The sequence below is a fragment of the Heliconius melpomene genome, chromosome 12, assembly GCF_056956725.1.
Source record: "Heliconius melpomene rosina isolate 202511_hmr_F chromosome 12, ASM5695672v1, whole genome shotgun sequence".
Taxonomy (NCBI): Eukaryota; Metazoa; Arthropoda; class Insecta; order Lepidoptera; family Nymphalidae; genus Heliconius; species Heliconius melpomene.
In genome coordinates, this window is record NC_140400.1 from 10,111,263 (window position 1) to 10,132,706 (window position 21,444).

The 21,444-nt window shown below is 30.8% G+C and overlaps 1 protein-coding gene across 6 annotated transcripts in view; it reads left to right on the forward strand.

Moving 5' to 3' along the window:
- Pgant9 (polypeptide N-acetylgalactosaminyltransferase 9) overlaps positions 1-7,743 on the forward strand; it is a 105,133-nt gene extending 97,390 nt beyond the window's left edge. For 5 of the 6 annotated variants that reach the window (XM_085193964.1, XM_085193962.1, XM_085193967.1 and 2 more), the window contains 6 exons: positions 514-678; positions 1,452-1,915; positions 1,994-2,176; positions 2,346-2,453; positions 4,607-4,735; positions 5,577-7,743. In XM_085193964.1, coding sequence (XP_085050090.1) covers positions 514-678; positions 1,452-1,915; positions 1,994-2,176; positions 2,346-2,453; positions 4,607-4,735; positions 5,577-5,738 — 1,211 coding nt within the window. In that variant the 3' untranslated portion in view covers positions 5,739-7,743. Of the gene's footprint in view, positions 1-513; positions 679-1,451; positions 1,916-1,993; positions 2,177-2,345; positions 2,454-3,161; positions 3,267-4,606; positions 4,736-5,576 lie in introns of all 6 variants that reach the window. The other variant, XM_085193966.1, reaches the window with a different exon arrangement.
- The last annotated feature ends 13,701 nt before the right edge of the window (positions 7,744-21,444 follow it).

Sequence of the window (21,444 nt, forward strand, 5' to 3'; positions counted from 1 at the left end):
AAGGCTCTCTAACCTAGTATATAGTAAATAAATAGATTTGCTAAATAAATATTATTTCTATGCAGATTTAGATTCGTTTTTCTTTCACTCTTCATCCCGACGTAACATAGTTTTTTTTATAGTAACGTAACACTATCTGTATATGCATTAGCTATAGATAATATATAAATATGCAAGTTGTTAAATGAGTATTAAATATAATTATCTAAATCTTCCAATAAATTAAACGAGATGACTATACTACAATTACTTAAGTTATTTACATACATAATTATGTTTCTAAGGATAGGTTAAGAAGGAGTAAATACGTAGATCTCGTCTGACGTGTCCTAACACTAGGCTACCTACTCTTCTATATGCGGGATTAAGCGTGAATACATTAACACGTAGTGTATCTGATAAAAATATTTCAAAAATATTCAGCTTTACTATGAAAAATAAAAATAGTTACTATAAATTCTATCTCCACACTAAAAATTTCCTCGTTACTAACACCGAGAGATTGCATTTCAGCGCATTTGATGCAACAGCTAGACGATTACATGTCATCCCTGCCCAAAGTTAGGATAGTTCGCGCCACTCGACGCGAGGGCCTCATTAGGGCGAGACTGCTCGGTGCTCGATATGTCACGGCGCCTGTTCTCACCTATCTGGACAGCCATTGCGAATGTACTGAAGGTGAGTTTTATTGATTTTAATGATGCATTTTATAGTTATTTAGGTTATTTTGTATTATTCCTGACGTTTTTGTAATTAATGTTGTCTACGCGATAGAAATTGATTATTGAAAATTTTCGCCGCCACTGTTATAACTTAACGCCGCGGCTGTTCGTTCTATTTCCATTAAATGTTAGAATTTAAAAGGACATTTTTCATATCTAGTCTATGAGAGGCAATTAAATGCAACAAAAAATGAAAAAATGATTTCGATAATAAATTAATTTTAAAAACAAAGAACTGACGTTTTCGTGTTGAAAAAACCGTGAATAATTATTTAAATAAGTAAAGTATTGTTAGGTATATTAAAATAACAAAGTACATATTTAAACTAGCGGCACAAAGCTTTTTAGTTAGATAACGATGTTACGTTTATTTAAGCGCTACTATTTGTCACTCTTAGCCACTCTGATAATATTATCAAAGTCATAAAACATCAGATAACTAATGGGTTTAATATTGCCAGATTAGATTTATATACAGACATTATCGTAGCGTCGTCGGAAAGTGTTTAATTTCTCATGATGGTTATAGGTTCGTTTGTTATTTGAGAAATTGGTTTTATTGTTACATTACTTTTATTAGCATTACATTAGCTTGTTTACGTTCAGCGTTGACATCTGCAACTCAACTTGGAATATCCAAAAAATGTTCGGACACTAAAAAAACGAGATGAATTTTACCTTTGTTAGGTTAAAATATTCAAATTTAATATGCTTACATATTGTTCACAGGTTGGCTTGAACCTTTATTAGACAGAATAGCGCGTAACAAAACTACAGTTGTATGCCCTGTCATCGATGTTATTGATGATAATACATTGGAATATCACTACAGAGACTCCTCATCCGTCAATGTAGGCGGTTTCGATTGGAATCTTCAATTTAATTGGCATCCAGTACCGTCTAGGGAAAGGGCTCGACATAAGCATACTGCTGAACCAGTATGGTCTCCAACTATGGCTGGAGGCCTTTTTGCAATTGATAAGGAATTCTTCGAACGACTCGGCACATATGATAGCGGATTCGACATTTGGGGTGGGGAAAACTTGGAATTGTCTTTTAAGACGTGGATGTGCGGTGGAACACTTGAAATAGTTCCTTGTTCTCATGTTGGGCATATATTTAGAAAAAGATCACCTTATAAATGGAGGACTGGAGTAAATGTATTGAAAAAGAATTCTGTGAGATTGGCTGAGGTATCTATTATTGATTATTGTCTACGATTACATTGCTATATGAAGTATTGTTATTTAATCATATTTTTTATATCTTAGGTATGGTTGGATGATTACGCCAAGTACTATTATCAACGTGTAGGTAACGATAAAGGTGACTATGGCGATATAAGCAGTCGTAGAAACCTCCGACAAAAGCTCGAGTGTAAATCATTCGAATGGTACTTGAAGAATATATATCCCGAGTTGTTTATCCCCGGAGAGTCTGTAGCTCACGGCGAGGTTTGTATATTGCTATTAAAGTCAAGTTATTGTATGAAAAAATTAAATTAAAGTAATTTATTTATATTACCGATCGTAACTTCTGAACTTTTAAAGAGTGCTAAATTTAATTTTATTGTTTATTATTATGGTATTTACAATGTGCCCATCAAAATTATTACCTGTACAGATTCGAAATATCGCCTTCGAAAAAACTTGTCTGGATTCACCGACACGAAAATCTGACCATCACAAACCAGTCGGACTTTATCCGTGTCACCGTCAAGGAGGAAATCAGGTGTTTTATCGTTTAAATAAGCACCTTTCGGCAGTACCACGTTGAAAAATTGTCTTAGACAATGTTATTTCGTTTCGTTTCCCCTTATGCACTCTGATTTCCTAGCATGCGAGCACTTTTAAGTGTTAAGTTACACTTATGTATTCATTCACATTGCAAATACACGATGAAATTTTTATAGATTTTATTGTGTAAATAATTTTTGACTTGTCTGTTCAAGCACGTTTTTGCACGATTTGGCGTTAGGAACGTTTCTTTTTATTATTTTTTTATTCGTTATATCAATTGTTAGATTCGTAACGAAGTTTTTGGCAATCGTTGTCTCGATGGAGAATCGGTTGAAGAATCGCGAGAAGATCAATCTATTATGATACATTCGTGCCATCGCGGTGGTGGCGATCAGGTACCGATAAAAAAGCGTGTTGAGATTGTTTTCTTTCGTTTGTGGGCTAAGACTGGCACAATATAAAGCTTATTCTTATATGAGGAATAAGCGGTTTTGTTGTTTCTATCATCACTACTATCATTATTGTAACATTATTACTTATACATAATTTAATATTGAAATTCTAAAATACTATACTAATGATATATTTATGTTCTATACATACCACTTGTATAAATGATAAATTCCAAGTAATGTCCAAGTAATAATGTTACCCAGCACGCTTGCTTTGGCACGCCTTTTTAAATTGTCGATGACATTAGATCGGGAACCCATCGTTGGAAATGTGCTTGGATTCTGCGGCCGGACCGGAGGATATGAAAAAACCTGTCAATCTATGGCCTTGTCATGGCGAATACGGAAACCAGGTTTGTCTAGACCACTTGGTATCGCTTAAGCTTTTTTAATAATTTTCCATGTCATCATTACATGACGTTTTAAGGGTGTAACTGGCGATTACACCACACTACTTTTTCCACTACATCTGGATGTAGAAAAGCGAGACTTTACCTTAAATGATGTAAACTGTAACGCCCTATTTATAATGACCTAACATAGTGCATAAGAAGTACTGTGGTATAATTGCCGTCTTTTTTTATTTCAACGATGCATGATTTATGGGAATTATGCAATGTAAATTTTATGATAATTCCAATTTCTTTTTAGTATAAATTTATGTTTTATAATTTTAGAAAAATAGCTAAAATAGCCTCAGACAAGCTATTTCATAACCTGCAATGAATAATGAAATCTCTTTTCTTACATAATTTTTATTTAAATTTTTAAAATTTACATTGTTATATCCCTCATTATTTTTGTATCGCATATCAAATTGCCTACTAATCAACAAAGCTATTGCGTGACGGCCAAGTCATTCGTTATTTATTCCACACGCATACGTTTTACGTCCTTTTTATTTGTATGCCACTAACTAATACGTTATGACTAATGAAATGACTTTTATCATTTTGATAATAAATACTAACAATTTAGTTTTTTTTTTGTGTGCACTCAGATTTTGGTTGATAACGAAATAATATTGACTGCGGGTAAACTTTATTTTACTATCTATTATTATTAATGTGATTCATTTTTATTGACAACTTCAACTTTGGTACTGCCGCCAGGTTTTTTTTTCGATTGTAAGATTAGTTTAAGACTAACATTAGATATTATTATATTTTAATGACTAATTTTGTATTATTATTTTTTTTACTTTGTGCTCTGTTCTCTTAAAAGTATTTAGTATGTATGTTTATTGTTTATATTATACGGTTGTACTACTCGTATGTATGTAAATATGTTAATACATTTTTTTTTATTTAAGATATGTATGTATATGTGTAGATTGATCAAAAAAGTAATATATTTCAGGTACAATATTTATGCGTTATTTAACTTTAATATTTTTTTGTGTCAGTGGATGGAGAACATAAAGTTCATAATATGAATACTTTATTTTTATATATTATAAGATAACTATTTTTTTATACATATGCTTTTATTTAGGTTTAATTTTAAATTTGATATTTTTAAATATTACTTTTTAGATTGTCACTATGGCAATATACAGTGTTTTGTATATTCTTTATTTATAATTATATTCTAAATTACTTTTTATTATTTATTGTACGTTAAATATCAAATTTAAATTCTATCTTTTCTTATATAAACACTATATTTATATTATTATTTTAATAATTTTCAGTACTGGATGTATTCGAAGAATGGTGAAATTCGTCGTGACGAGACTTGTCTCGACTATTCAGGTCACGACGTGGTTCTTTACCCTTGTCACGGCGCAAAGGGTAATCAGTTATGGCTGTATGACCCCAATGTGAGTTGAAAATGTGCATTTTACAAAGTATACTTGTATAGTTCCAGCATACAGCAAGTAGGATAGGTAGAGAGAAGCTTGTGTTAAAACACTCTGTTCCGCACTTGCCACGGAACTCAACACTGCGTTTTACCAGAGCGATGAATTAAAATAATTCATTCCGTGTGTTGTAGGAATTGAAAGCGGCGGAACTTAGCTCCGCACTTTATCTTGCCAGACCCAAAACAAAAATAGTTTCAATATAATAATTCCAGTGACTGGAATTCAACCTACAACTTTCGGATTCAGAGTTAGATGTATGTTTACTGTCTCTTTTATTTCTTCACGATTGTTTCGTATTGCATTTTATACATAAATTTCTCATATAGGTTTAGGTGCTTTAATTATTCTCTAAATCGATTTTCGTGTTGAGTGTTACACTTGGCAGGTAAATTGAGTCGTGATTGATGAGGTGATCGGTTATTCGATACGTTTTTATTTTTGATTCATTTCTTTTTATTTTTCCGTAATTTTTTGGTAGAATTTTAGAATTTGGAATTAGAATTGTCTTTATGTTGTTATATCTAACACAACGAAAAATTTTATGCGACTAGTACATAATATTTTATGGTACTAGTGTTTTATTACTTTTTTTGTATTTAATTTGTTATATTTTATTTAATTAACTTACAAAGATATAAAACGCGTGGACACCAAATAATGTTGAGTCATGAATTTCAAATTTTAAGCCAGCGCCATTCCCTTTAATTATTTATACATATAACAGTGTGGTTTTACATATAATAGTTTGTATTATATTTTTCTTAACCTGTCTTACCTGACAAAACTCCATAATTTACAGACTAAACTACTAAAGCACGGCTCGAGCGAAAAATGTATGGCGATATCAAGAAACAAGGATAAAATAATAATGGAAACTTGCAACGAATCCGAAGCTCGACAAATGTGGAACATGGAGAACTTCAACGCCGACAGACTAAGCCCCGAACTCGCGGTCGAGTAGCGGGAGGCCTACGACGAAGTGATGTTTATATAGATTATTACATGTGTATAAACACACGGACAAACAGACAAATGTGTATGTGAGTGAACTTTTATGTAATTGTATGTATTTTTTATTGTAAATGTATTGAAGAAACACTTGTTGTTGGACGCATCGTGTGTTGTAACGTAGCTGTTATATTTAAAGTTTAATAGAATCACAAATTTTTAATGAAGTGAGATTTGATTTGGGTGTAAATTGTTTTAATAGTCTATAATTTTTTCATAAATTGACCCCTAGACTTGGCCTAAATTCGCTAAAGTTTTTTATTAAATTGACAAAAGTTACAAACCATGAAATTTAATAACCTTTTCATCTCTTCGTAATTATGTCTCGAACGTTATTTTGTAAGACTTCAATGAGATTATTGTCGTTTTCCTTATTATTTTATTTTAATCATATTTCTTTATTAGTTTAAATAAATAAAAAATGTATTATTCTATGTATAATAATAGTATTCATTATGGAGTATTATTATCATTCAGTAGTTAGTTTTAATATAATGTACATATCTTGCTACATATTATTATTATTATCAAATTTTGAAGTAAATGAAAGTTTTTTCAACTTTAAAACTATACATAAATATCCATTTTCAAGTGGAATGGATTGATTTTGATATTGTGATTTCTCCATATTAGTGTTTAATATTTGTCCTAGATTGATCTAGTGGAAAAATATTTATAAATAAAATAACGTAGCTGAGTATTGACTAAATAAAACTAAATAAGATTAGTATGGAAATAGTTGTTTTTATTATTAAAAAATATTTTTGTATTTTTAAAAGTTACAGCGAATTTATTTTCTTTGGCATATTAAGATTTTTTAATACAGATGACTGATTGTGTTTCCTTTGATTTTTTCTATGTTATTAAACGAATGTATTTACATTTATTTTAAAATTACTTCTTATGTTTATAGATTTTATATGACAATGAGCCTAGACTTTTTTTGGTTTTTGTATGTATTGTTGTTTTTTAAAGTTAAGTTATTAGTTTATTTTATAAATGACAATATGTGTATTTATATTTTTTATTAATTGCATTGTATTGTACTCTTTCTGAGGAAATTACTCAATTTTACTTATTTATATATTGAAGATTAAAAAAAGAAATTATTTTTTTGAATTTTTGGTTTTAAAATAATAGTTTTTTTTAAATAGTTGACATGCTAAACATAAATATATGTAGTAAGAACTTTGTAGCGGATAGAGTCAATATTTGATTTCGATTATCTTATTAAAATCAAATATATGTACATATTTTAGTAACCATTTGGAAAACCTAAAGAAAATCTGTTATTAGTATATAGTGAAGAGAATTTCCAATATAACATTCCATTTTGTGATTTTTATAATATTTTAGATACAAAACTGCCAGTTATTTGTATAAATAGGATAAATATTGTAAAAAATAACGTAGAATATTTTTGTCAAATTTAAACTAAGTCGTAATTTCAATTCATATCAATATTAAAAGTTATCAAAATTATAAATGTAACGTGCCAGTATATTATAAAATTATATGTAAAATCTTTATAGGTATGTATATTACATTTGTTTATTGTTTTGAATTTGTTGAAATAGATAAAAAAAATATCTTAACATATCTCTCTCATTTTGGTTTTTCATATTTAAAAATCTAGACTTTTGCCTTTTTTATTTTATTAATTTAAAAATGTCTTAAATATATTTTATAATACGACTATTGTAAATAGTTTCTATTAGACATTTAGATTTTGTAAACTTAGTATGAAAGTTCCCAAACATTGAGTCCGTTCGATGCTGTCGATGGACAAGTAGTTGATAACTTTTGTTTAAGACGTTATAAATGTGCCTTATATCTTTACGTAATATTGTATTTGAATGTTGAAATTTTCTGTATATAAAGCGATGTCTGTATAATACGGCGTAATGTTAGATGGTATTGTAGTGTTTGTAAAATAAAGCATTATGTTGGAATTTGTATTTTGTTGTTTTATTTCTATACTAGCGGACCCGGACGCGGCTACGCCTGCTTGAAATATAAGAATATAATTTCTATAGAAATATAATTTCAATCTAGATGAAATGCTAAAAGTGACTATTATATTTATTTTCATAAGGATGAATATCAAAATGACGCGGTAACGAACGCGGTCGCGTAGCGACGACGGTTGTTATTAACATGGCAGAATAAATTGCATGTCAAATTAGAAAGTATTTTAATTTATTAGTATATATGTGTAATGTAATGTTATATAGCCTATAGCACTTCTGAAGAATGCAGCTTTCATACAAAACAAAAACAAAGTAAATCGGACCAGTAGATCCATAGATCTTAGCGTTCAAACAAACAAACAAACAAACTCTTCCGCTTTATTATATTAGTACTAGTGGACCCGGACGCGGCTACGCCTGCTTGAACTATAAGAATATTTTCGCGTCGGTCATACTCATACTATGCCGCCCGAAGGCTAGGTCATTTCGAATCAGTGACATCTCCTTAATTATTTATTAGAATGTTATACAGTAAACTATAATTTCAATCTAGATAAAATGTTAAAAGTGAAACTCTTCCGCTTTATTATATTAGTATAGATAGATAAATATATGTTATATTTCTATATAAATATATTTGATATATGACGTAATGGGAGTGGGACTATGATCCAATGGTTGTAGGTTCTTCCAGAATTCAGAGATATGATTACATTAAAACTAGTTTAATTTTTCCGCTCTGTTACACATAGCGCGGTTGAATTTCGCTACTTAACAAGCAATGTTTCGAAAATTAGACGGAAAATAGGGAACGGATTGTCAATCACTAGAATCTTTCTACTCTTTTATTTGTAGATATAGTGAAGGTAAAAATAATAATAATAAACATTCATCTATTAAAATTTTTCATTTCTCTTACGTTCAATTAATTAATTAATCAATAGGCCTTGTGTTGTTTAATCCACATACTATCATTTCGACGAAATAATGAGCGCGCCTTCAAACATTATAATCCAATATTTACTTGATGTTTCTGTATTTCCACGTTTATTTGTTAATATGTATTTTAATGTCGACATTATAAATTAATGTTTTCCCATATTTAATCTCACAAAAGAATTATTTATTTTCATTTGTATGATAGGTCATTCATTTGGTGCAACAATTATCCATTAGCAATTTTCTAAATTTGACGTAAATTTTGTTTATAAAATAATAATTAATAATAAATAAGATAAAACTATTCCTTCGAATGTTGATCTAAACCACAATCATTCGAACAGTCGAAAACTGTACTTCTGCGCAGCAATAGTAGAGTAACGGAAATTAGGAAACGGAAATCTTCGTGGGAAAGAAGTTTCTTAATACTAGGTTCCCAGGGTTCCCAGGATGCCTCTACTATAATACAACATGAAGCTAAAAAAAACTTAATATTCTTTATTCAATTATTACATAGAAATGTCAGTCATGTCAGGCCTACCTAAGTTACCATAAATAACGACACACAAACCACGTAAACGTTGTTATGGGCGACGACTAGTCAAATATAAAACAGTAAAGAACAAGCAAATTTAACAAAACTAAAGTCATTATAAAACGTCTCTCGAGGAAATCTCGCTAGGACAAGTACAATAGATTTTACAACAGAGCCAACCACTGTTTGTAATCTTTCTTCTCTATCAACGGGAATTAGCTTCTTTGACACATTAATCTCGCATAATTCAATTTGTTTTATTAAACGAATTCTTTTCTTTATTGTGGTCTATTAACTTTGGTAATATTACTGTAAAAGTCTGTGGTTATATTTTTTGTGTTTAAATATTTAAAATTTTTGAGGATATCATGGCGCGGTAGGGATTTGTATTTGATTTTATATATGATGGTTGTAGGTTCGATTTGCACTCAGATAAATTAATTATTTTCACTTTCACTTTTTCCACTAAGATAGAGATAATGTCACAACTCGAGACGCATTGTCCCAAATTGGGAAATTATAGTACGTTCTGTCAATTACGTTAGTATGTTTCTATATCGACCCACTAGCTATGTGCGGAATAAAACGTGAAACAAAAATAAATATTTCGGTATAACAGAAGACATTTCGATGGTTGTCAGTAATACTTCTCATTTTTTTTAATTTTGTTAAATAATTAAAATAGAAAAAAATTCGGACATATTTCTAGACATGGAGATTTTTCCATGCAACGCCATGTGATTCAGGGAAACGTTGAGGGCAGCAGGCCACGCGGTACATTCGCGATGCGATGGACAGACCAAGCGAAGGCTGCCCTCAATGACCCTCTCTACGAGTACCCTCTGTACCAGGCAGACAGTTAACCGCGTAGATTGGCGTCGGTCTGTGTGGCGCACAACAAAGAATAAGAAATAAAATAGGTAAGTTATTAAGTAGATAAAAGGATTGATTGTTTTTGGCTAGGATATCAAACATCATAATAACATCTCATTGGCGCAAACACCAAAGTCGATCCATGTTTTTACGATCACTATTAAAAATATCTTAATTCTAACAATAATTAGTTACTTTGAAGATAAGAAACTAAGTGGTGCTTCTAGTTCTTATAATAAAATTGTAATTATGCTTATGTTTTTAACGGTTTTTTTATAGTACAAATAAAACATTTTATTGTTACTTTAATGCTACATTTTATTATCACTAGCCTTGAATAAGAAATTCTATCCACAGCTGAGTGAGTGTACGTAAATTTAAGATTTGGTTTCCGAAAAATTTATGTTAAAATATATTTATTGAGGCCGTCGTAGTGTAGCGGCACAATATGGCTATTATTGCAACGGGGTTGCAAGTGGGTTCGATCCCCACTTTGGTAAGTCAGTTGTTTTGATAATATATAATTTCTCTTAACATTTGAATTCTACAGCAAATAATATAATATTTATTATTAATTCAAGTAAATTATATATTCTATTTATAATTCTTAACTCAAGAAAACGCAAAGCTTAATAAGTCATTTAAAGAAAAACTAAAAGAAATAAAGTTAAAAAGAACGAAAACTAAGAAACCTCAAAGAAACTAAGTGTCTTGAGAGAGTTGTAAATATATCTCACGGACGATTGCCCCTCTTTGTGCAACCCCTACTTGCGGCACAAATTAGCATTCTCTTTGACATGGAACTTTGAATCATAATAGTGAATATTATTTTTTTCTTAGTTTTACGCTGTATCCAGTTTATAGCTGGGTAAGTAAATGGAATCTAGTGTAGAGTCACTCCGTTTTCCACTTTGCGTCTAAAGTTTGAGACATTATGTATTGACGCCTCACTTTGTTTTGTTTTCAGAGTTCAAAATGAAAATAGTTCATTCCCCGAGTGGAACAGACATATCTGTGTTTGCGTGACTTCGAGTTAGAATCGAACTCACAACCTATCGTGTTTACAGTCACATTCTTGTGCCATTGAGCAACCACTGGGCTCATACCTAGCAGGTACTGAGGTAATGTACGACAAGGACTCCCCCCATATAAATCAACCTTTAAATCAGCAAAACTAAACCCACACACGAAGTAATCGTATTAAAAAGATAAAACATTCATACATTTTACGACAACTATAAAATATACGTCTTATTTTGTCGCAGTCATCGTGTTAATATTGAATCGGACATAAAGTTTCGGCCGCCCGTTGACCGATCTCTCTGGGCGACCGTAAACCCCGCCGTGAATCACCTTTGAGTTTTTATGCCTTTTTAAGACTAGCCAAGATATTTTTCTTTTCCACTGTCTTTGCTTATTTGTTTTTATGGCTTTTTGCTGATTTCGTGAGAAAAAAGTAATTTAAGAATTATAGGAAAAATATGTTATGAATACAGTGAAAACTATTACGATTGTTTTTAAGATATTTGTCTTTTTTACTCTTGATATTTTCTTGATCTGCCAATACAAATAATGGTGCTGAGTTCTACCACTTATCACGCAGTGTCTCGAATTTGGAGGAAGGAGTGTTTTAACTCTAGGTTCCAATCTCCTTTACCTTTGGTAATATTTCACTGTTATTCTTAGATAGCAAGAAAATATCAAACGTTGAAATGAATGAAAATTTGAAATGAAAAATTTGAATTAATGAAAGAAAATAATAACATAGTTATAGTACGTGTCAGTAAATAGAGCGTACATTACATACGAGTATAATATCTAGAGAATTTTAGCTTCAAAATAAAAGTTACTTATCAAAACTTTTATGAAAATTCATTTTCATTTCTACTATTGTATAAAAACAGTTTACTTTAAAAGATTTTCACTGCTATACGAAGTTCTAAAGTAATATTAAACAATATGAAACTTTTCAAAGGCTTAAAAGGTTTCAAAACAAAGTTGTGATCATCACGCTTTTATACTAAAAATCAATTTTAGTATTTCATATATGTATGTATGTACTTGCTTTTAAAAGAAGTTTTTTTCGCGTGAACAAATATAAATTAACATTAAAAATTTACATACAATCCTCGGTAAATAATTTTAATTCGAACTAGTAGTTTTTGAGATTAGTGCGTTCATCCAAACAAATTCTATAACTACATACATAATAAATAGTAGGTATAGACGATATAATATTATAGAAATACAGATATAATTTTATCAAATCACTTTCAACGGTACGTCCATTTAAAACTGAACCAATAACTAATGTTCTATCGATAATGTACTTGGAATTATTAAAAGGAAAGTTTTGTATTGAAACATTAGGCTTATGTATTTTAGTCAATATTACTTTGTGGAGTTTCAGAATTTTATAAAGCAGTTATGAATTACATTGACTTTAAAAGACATGTTTCATAGTTTATGGTAGAGTTCGGTGGTCAAAAGCCGAGAACAGAGTGTCCTGACTCTCTCGAAATATCCTGTTGAATGCAAGACAGGCTATGCCAATTTCAAATCATTGACGAAAAAACCCAACCATTTATAAATCAATCGATAAGCTTTTCCAAACTCATAAGCACTAGGGCTAACATAAAAAAATAATATAAGAGTCCTTTAGATTCCTCGCCCGTCTCATCTTTATCGGGATTCGCACAATTTCCTGTCGCAGGCGGTAATCTGAGTAGTTCGTCGCTAAAACTTTTGAACCGAAAGTAACCGACCAATATATTCATGAGGTCATGACGCGAAATGAGGATTTATTGTCACTTAATTTCGCAAGGGTCTTCATTTACTTTTGCGTGTGTTTTAAAGGCACGTTTAGGGATTAAAGCTGAGGCGTTTTTCCTTTTCATATTTTACAAATAAATGTTTTGTTTTTTAGTTTCCCTTTCACGCTGTACTGTCCTGCACTTACGAGGGTAAACAGAGAAAACTTGGGAACCTAGTGTTAAGACACTCCTTTCCCATTAAGACTTCCATTGACTATTTTCCTTCGAGTTTTGGAGGTATTTCGTATTAAGTAGCAGGACGCCGCGCTGTGCTTCGTCACAGAATGGGAATCGAACCCACATCATGTTGCGTTTACAGTCGCTCGTTTGAGTTCCTGCGCCATACCTGGCCTCATCCAACAATTTCTTCTATTCGAAATAATACCGTTAAGCTGTTTTTTTTAGCTCGACATGTAATATCGAAAATACAACCTGGTACGAGCATAATCGAATTGGAACTGGCGAGCATAACGATAAAACGAATTTCCTCTGAAATAGGATACCTACAACTCAAAACCGACGATTGCTATTTCTCAATGATACCATTTCGAATGACTACCTTTCACATTTGGAAGGTGCTCAGTAATTTGAATAATGTTTTAAAAATCGCAAAATTAGTAGCGTAAAAGCTTTGGTATTTAATTTTTGTATAGATTTTTTTAGCTTTACTTTGTATCCTGCACATAGCAGGGTAGGCAAAAGGAACCTGGGAACCTAGTGTTAAGACAATCGGCTCTCCGTCGGTAGCAAGTTTTTAAACCTGCTCCTGACTTATATCTTATAATCTAAATTCATTAATGAATTAATGGCACTACAATGACATTTTATATTGAGCTTATCGATATTAATACTTTCGTATTTTATAAATAAATAAAATTAGTCCGCCAAAAACTTGTAAATAATATTAAAACAACTTTGCAAGGATAAAATGGCAAGGAACACATTCCTATTTCACTTTAATAAAAACAACTTTATTCCTCTTAACACCACGAACCGCCTCCCGAATACTAATCTAATGTAAACTTGTCAAAAGTAATTTTCGATCGATTAAAAGTTGGTTTTTTTTTGAGATTTTACAAGTATTTTGGTGGTGTTCCAATAGCCATTGAATTCACCAACTTTTTCATTTACGCTCTCGGACGCCAACTGAATAATATATGAGGGCGAGCTTTGGAATCCTTTCAGCTTCAAGGAATTTTAAGCTTTCTAACTGAATTAATGACGTCTTACTTGGAAAAATTCAGAGTAAAACCATATAATAATAGGATTCTTATATTTAAAAGATGAGATGGATATTTATATAGATTTAGTCAACAGAAAATATTTTTATTTGACATTTGAAAGGCTTCGCGCTCTTACGTTAAGACAGTCTTGGTTCTGTTTTAATTTTCGTGTTATTTCCAGTCGCAATTTGAGTTAAAGTTGGTTTTTCGCTTTAAATAAGATATACTCGTATAAAGTACATTTTTATACATATATCCTTAAGATGCAACAATTAAAAATAAGTATGTAACAAAAAAAAAAAAAAATATTTTTCAATATTTCTTCTTCGCTTTGGTAACTAAACATACGCCGAGATTTCGGCGGAGTGTCTTAACATACTCAAGAGTAGGCAGAGATAATTTGGGAAACTGTTCCCAAATTATCTCTGCCTACTCTTCTATGTGTGTTCTAGAGTATCAGTTTCATAATCTAGAAGCTTAAAAACATGTAGCTGATAAATAATAAAAAATCTGTTAAAGATGAATATGTCTCATATAAGTATGTCATTAAAATTTTAGTCCAATCCTCCTGCATCAGAAAATTGAGGCATATTATATTAGAGAGAATTAATACAATTCTAAATGTGGAACCGGCGGTATTCCACGACGATATCCCCCCTCCCATGAATAAGTGAGCACTGCCTTTATTTTAACGACTTAAACAGTGAATTTGAAAATAAGAGCTATATGCATAATTTATCGCACTCTGACCCAAAGCGAGGTTTCATTTTGAAACGTGATATTGGAACATTCGGGATGATGTGAAATTTAAGAATTTAGTACTTTTGAATTTTTAAATTCTATAAACGTTTTTAGTTAAAACGATTCTTTGGGAATTATAATTGGTTACGCGTCCAGTTTCTGAATTTATATATTTTTTTAAGATTCATGGTGTATTCCGAATATAGCAGGGCAAACCCTCAGTTCTTCATATTCCTCAAATTAGAGACATTATGTTTTTAGTGACTTAACTCACCGCTGCGCTATGCCTTGTTACCAGAGCCACGTTGGTGTTTTTATATTGTTTGCAATTTTTTTTTTTTAAATTATTCTATTGTGTGATTGTTATTATATTACTAACATCAGTATTTTAAATTGCCATTATATTAAATACATTAAACTATGTATTTTATCACAGTAATATTACTGTGAAATACACACATACACAATACAATATAACATAATATTATATTTTAAATATGCTTCTATTTTCAATACCTCAAACCATAAATAAAAGCTAAAAATTATTCATTTGGACGTCTCTTCACCTGAAATAATAGACGATAGTGTACTATAGAGGCTTTGTTGGAAGTAATTAAAATGAATAATACATTTCACTAGAATTTACATAGGCAGAGTTCGTGTGAATTTTTGATGTTACGACCAACCTATTGAGAGGTAACCCTAACCAGAGGTAGTAGGTTCATTATGAAGAAATATATTATATGTAGATATTGTGTTGTCACACATTAAGTATTATTTGTGAAATGAACTCTCTCAGTTCTAGAGAATGGAGAAAAGTAATTTTAAAAGTCTTTGTTGGTGGAAATGTAAACTTATTTCGTTTTAAACCGAAAAACAGTGGGTTTTTGTAAATTCGATGGATATGGAATCGAACATACACCCCCCACACATCCAGATCCTCAGATAGATGCTCACCACTACCTCATTTCGCCGTAATGACTCCAATTTTGATAAGCTCCACGCTATAAGCCCTGATATAAACAATTGAGTAGCGAAAATCTACTTATCCAGCCATTTTGGACCTTCATAAATTATAGTCCCTTAAGAGTAACAGAATCTATAGCTTCATTTATTCGTATTAACAACATATAAATGTGTTTAATTATTTGAATATCTACTAAAAGTAAAAAAATATATGTTATACACATTTTTTTAGCTTTTTGCTTTAAGCTATAGCATGGGCGTTGTTAGGATAAGGATAGACTATTTGACTTTTCCCTAAATCTATAAAAATGGTTAAATATGTAAAATACTATGTATAGTCTTATTTTTTTAGTATTAATTAGCATTAGGTACATTAACGCGACGGCTGTCGGTTCGTTTTCACCTGGGAGAATCAATTTCATTGTCGCCATAGTAGAATTTAATGTCTCGAAAATTGGATGGTAAGTGGTTTAAAAAATGTCCTAACAATAGGTTCCCTTTGACTACTCTGCTATATGCGGGATACAGCTAAAAAAATCTATATTAATCTCAATTAAGTAGTTAATAGTACTATTTTTAAGAACATCTTTACTTACAGAGTAATGGAGATATATAGCACATTTCAAATATACCTGGTCTTAAAAAAGGAAATTCCCTATTCCCTTTTTCTTCAAGTTCACGCAATATTTCACGGTTTAATGTGAAGCATTAACATTAATTGTGTTGTTTACTGTTGTTTTCAGGTATAATTACTTTACCTTTTTCTTGATATCCAAATATGTTGTAAAGAATTTTCTCTGCAAATTTTACTCTGCAAGTGCTAAGGATAGGTGATTATATTCAATTGCTTTAAGCAATCTCAAGTATTTACAATACAAAGTCTAAACTTTCGTGTTTACTTATTTTTTTTATTCATTCATAAACTAATCGGTTAAATTTATATTATAGCCAAAATATACAAAATATTTACATTACTTAGAGGCTACGTGCTATTCTAATTTTATTTTACTCGCACTGGTAACGAGGGGGGTGTTGAGATCCGCCACTCAAAACGCAATGCCTCCAGAATTCACCGGAAAATGGAGAACGAAGGGGTCTTAATGGGGAAAGAAAAGAGTATTTTTATACTAGAATCTTAATTTTTTCAGCGTGATTCTCAAAAAAATGTCTTTACTACTAAGTTAGACATTTTCGCAGAACAAAACTTCGCGCAGCGTCTTGTTACCAGCTAGAAATTCATTCGCCACGACGACGATTTTACTATCATTTTTTTTTTATAAAATTGAAATATTTATACGATCTAAATCAAAATAAAACCAAAATACATCACGAATGCAATACAATAATTTCTACGAGAGACATATTTTAAATCGCCCACTAATACTGTAAGTAACAACTTAGATAAATTGCGTCTGACTCCGCTATAAAACCAAGTTGTATTACCACAAAAGAAAATCTATTTCTCGTGGCTTAACATAATAAAATGTGAGCTCGTATTCCACTGGATAAAGGACAGATAGTGGATGTCAGGACTTGAAGACCTGTCCTCCGTACGTTTGGGACGAAGGGTCGGAAGTAATACTTGTTTATTTTTAAGTGGCATTTGCGAAAAAGCTAAATTTGTGGCCGAATATACCCTCAGGGTTTGTTGGTTGGATAGTAATTTTGGCTGGTAATATGAGTTCGATAAGTCATGGATTTCATTTAACTAGGACAAATAATATATGATAAGTATTTTTTAAAAGGTGTGTAAGCTCGTTTATCAATGTATGTAAGCATAAATAAACAATTAATTCTAGGTCGTCATGGCGCTTTGGAACAGGGTTTAATTGTAAAAGTGATGATACCGGGTTCGATTCCTACTCGGAAAAGAATATATTGTGCTCGGGTTCCTCTATTAAACTCGTCATATCTCAAAATCGTAGGAACGGAACTTCCTCTGCCTACCCTGTTGTATACGGAATACTTTTTTTTTGTTAAAAAAAATATGCACAAGCCTACAATACAAACATTTGTATAATAATTCACCGCAAAAGTAAATTCTAGACAAAAAAGGTGTAGCAAAGCACAACACTAATGGAGATAGTGAATCCGCCGAGGGCATTACAACTTTTGCCTTGCACTCATTTGTACCATTAGATATAATAGAAAAAGAGTAACGCAGCTTTGTTACATCACTAGCTTGCATTTTATCTCAACAACGTTTTTATAGCACCTTGATTATGGTAGATTGAGATGGTTTTTTTATTAATGCAAATGAAAATTTGTTTCTTTATAGTAGAGTTCTTTTTTATATATATTATATTGATATGGTTTGAATATTAATTTAGTTTGCCAAAATTTTTGCACGCACATAAGAAACGTGTCTACTAACTCAATTGTATACCGAATCTTATCTAATTAAATACATGTCGTTAATTTTGATGATTTATCTAAATGAATTTATTATTGCAAAAAAGTCAAACATATAAATATATTTAGATATACCTAGCCTGTTTTTAAATAAAAATATAAATAATAATCATTATCTACTCTAGAAATAACTTAAAAAAATATAATTTAAAAACAAAACAGATGACAAAAATGATATTAGCGTAAAAAAAACGCAAAGGAGGTGCACGTATGAGAAATGTGAAATATTCAAAGAGACAAGACACGCTAGCACTATGAATACGCCTGGGAAATAAACATGTCAGGGCAACTTACAGGGAATGTAAAGGTGGATACATACTCGTACGTGGCTTTGAGAAGAATCTGACTAGAAACTTGGTGGTTGTGGATTCAATTCACATTTGTTTATGTTTAAACTAGCGACGTTGGTGCGACTTTGTCCACTTAAAAGTCTAATATTATATATGGTCTGTAATATAAATTATAGCCTATATGTTATTCTAATGTAGCAGCTATATTATTGTGAAGTTTCATCCTAATCTGTTGAGTAGTTTCTGCGTGAAAGTGAAATAAACATGCATACCAAAAACTTTCACATTTATATTGTTAAAAAAAGTCTAGTCTTTTATATTTCTTACACAGGTTATCATTCCTCTGTTTATATTACACAATCCGCGGCGTTTAATTCCGCAAACCAAAACTCAATTACTCTAAAAAGTTTTTCTTCCCTTATGTGCGGGAAAGAAAATAGTGAAAATAGAAAAAATCGAGTAAGGTACATGAAAACTTGGCATATCGTTGCACTTTAGTTTGATTGTCCTTTTTACTACAGTCCTATTGTTATAATGCGAGTATGAGCTTCCATTGTTACTACGAAGATATTTTTAAGCTTCAAATAACTCAAATCCGCTACTTTATTACGCTTAGTGTATCTTAGAGTTATTTTAATTCAAGTGTAACGTTACTTTTTGTTCTGGTGGATAAATTGTTGGATTTTGTTTAAGAATTTTGTTGAACTTTTTGATACAAAATAATAGTTTCAAATATAAATAGTAACTATAATGGAATGATATTGAGTTTTTATTGTTTCTTAAATACATTAGTTTACATTATTTAAGAAACAATAAAAACGGGAGATGGGATGGAAAAAATAAATTGGTAGGTATACTTTTTTTAAATTTATTTTTTAGCTTCATGCCGTATTCCGCGTATAGCTAAGTAGACAGAGAAAGTTAAGACACTCCGTTCATCACTTTCCGCCCAATTTCCAAGAACGCCGCACCGCTCATTACTAGAGTGAAGAAATTAAAATGATAAATCTGAATAATTTTATATAATTACTTGGATTACTTATAACATTACCGTCAAAATGATAAAATATATATTTTTTGCAAAGTTTATTTTAAATATATTCTTAATTTCTTTGAATCTCTGCTACTCGTATATTCGAAGTAAATCGTGAAACTAACTTTTACTATCAAAATATGCTTTAAAAATATATATCTTCATATTATTGTAAACTACAATATGTATAGTATCGATATATCGTCGTATAACACCATTCATCGAGTCCTCACATATTCGAGAACAGTTTGAACAGAGATTGGACAATAAACTCGCGGGCCAATTTCGTCGTGCTCGTCAACGAGATTCGTTATTATGCTTGTTCGATAAACGGATTTAGTTTTTAGTAGTAATATAAAAACACAATTTAAAAAGAAAAATATGATTTTAAAAGAAAAATATCATTTTAAAAGAAAAATATGATGTAAATAGCTCAGACAATGATTGTATGTTCGTTGTTGCAATTGTGGATTTGTTTTTATTTACAACTACCATATTTTTGATTGTTGATTGAATGATGATTAAAATTATGAAAAAACACAGACAGACGGACATCAGAGTGATCCTATAAAGGTTCTGGTCTACCATTGGGGTACGGAACCCTAAAATAATAAATATGAAAATTTTATACATATCCTCTAGTTATAAAAATGCAGTAAATTCAAAAAATTTTGTAAATATAAATAAAGCACAAAATGATTTTAAACACTTTAAAAAATCTATATAAAAAATATTTGATAAAACCATGCAAAGTAATTAAAATATTTTTAACAGAATTTGTTTAAAAAAGGGGAACCAAAAATACCATAGTAGTTTATTAATAACTGTATAAAATATTTTTTATAAAAAAATACTATATAAAATAATACAAACAATGTGTGCAAGGCTTAATAGGTAAATTTATTCATGTGTCGTTTGTATGGAACCAATTTGTTGTTTTCCTTTCCATCGCGTCAAATTTTGTTGATTTTACTCATGGTGTTTATTTTTATACTAAACACTAATGCGTATATTATACCATAGAGTTATTATAATAGTTTAAATATTAGAATATAATTTCACTTGTCTTTCTATGGCTTCGGTTGTTCCACATTTTGTACATAAATTATAATTTATAAAAGTTCCCTGTGCACAGCAGGGTAGCAGAGGGAACTTAGTGTTAAGACACTCCGTTCCCCATTTTCTGTCGAATACTGAAAGCAGCGTGTAGACTGGCGAAATTCAACGCCACGTTTTGCCTCGACACCAGACCAAGGAAGTGAAAATACAAATTTAATTTTTTATTCGCGAAATTAAAAAAAAATACTAATATAAATACTGTAGTAGCCGAATGATAAAATGAATTGTTTTTACAGTCCGCCCATCATAATTATTTAGCTTATCGCCCGTCAGCCATTGCTCCCAAATGTTTTGTTCATACCGGTATTCTTTACAGGAAGATATGTCATGTCAAACGCGGCTCAGTGGGCTTGGTAAAGCGAGGTTCTACAATAATGTATATTTTTTTTCAGCTTCACTCTGTATTTCATATATAACACCGTAGACAGAAGTAGCCTAGCGTTTTTTCCTGTCTTTTGCTTGAATTTGAGACATTGCTTGTGCTATGGCGGAATATAACGTCGCACTTTGCTGCACAAGAGCGGGGATAGAGAAATAATTTTGTTCCCCAATTGGAATTTGAATCTACAACCTTCGAGATTGTAGAGACGTTATCCTACTGCACAACGATCAATTAAGTCTCAATTTATGTACATTCAATACTTCATAAAATGATATACTATGTACCTTAGCATTTTGTATGTAAAACAACAAATAAATAACTAAGTTAGTCAAAATAAATATTGACATTTCTATTTTGTTTGGA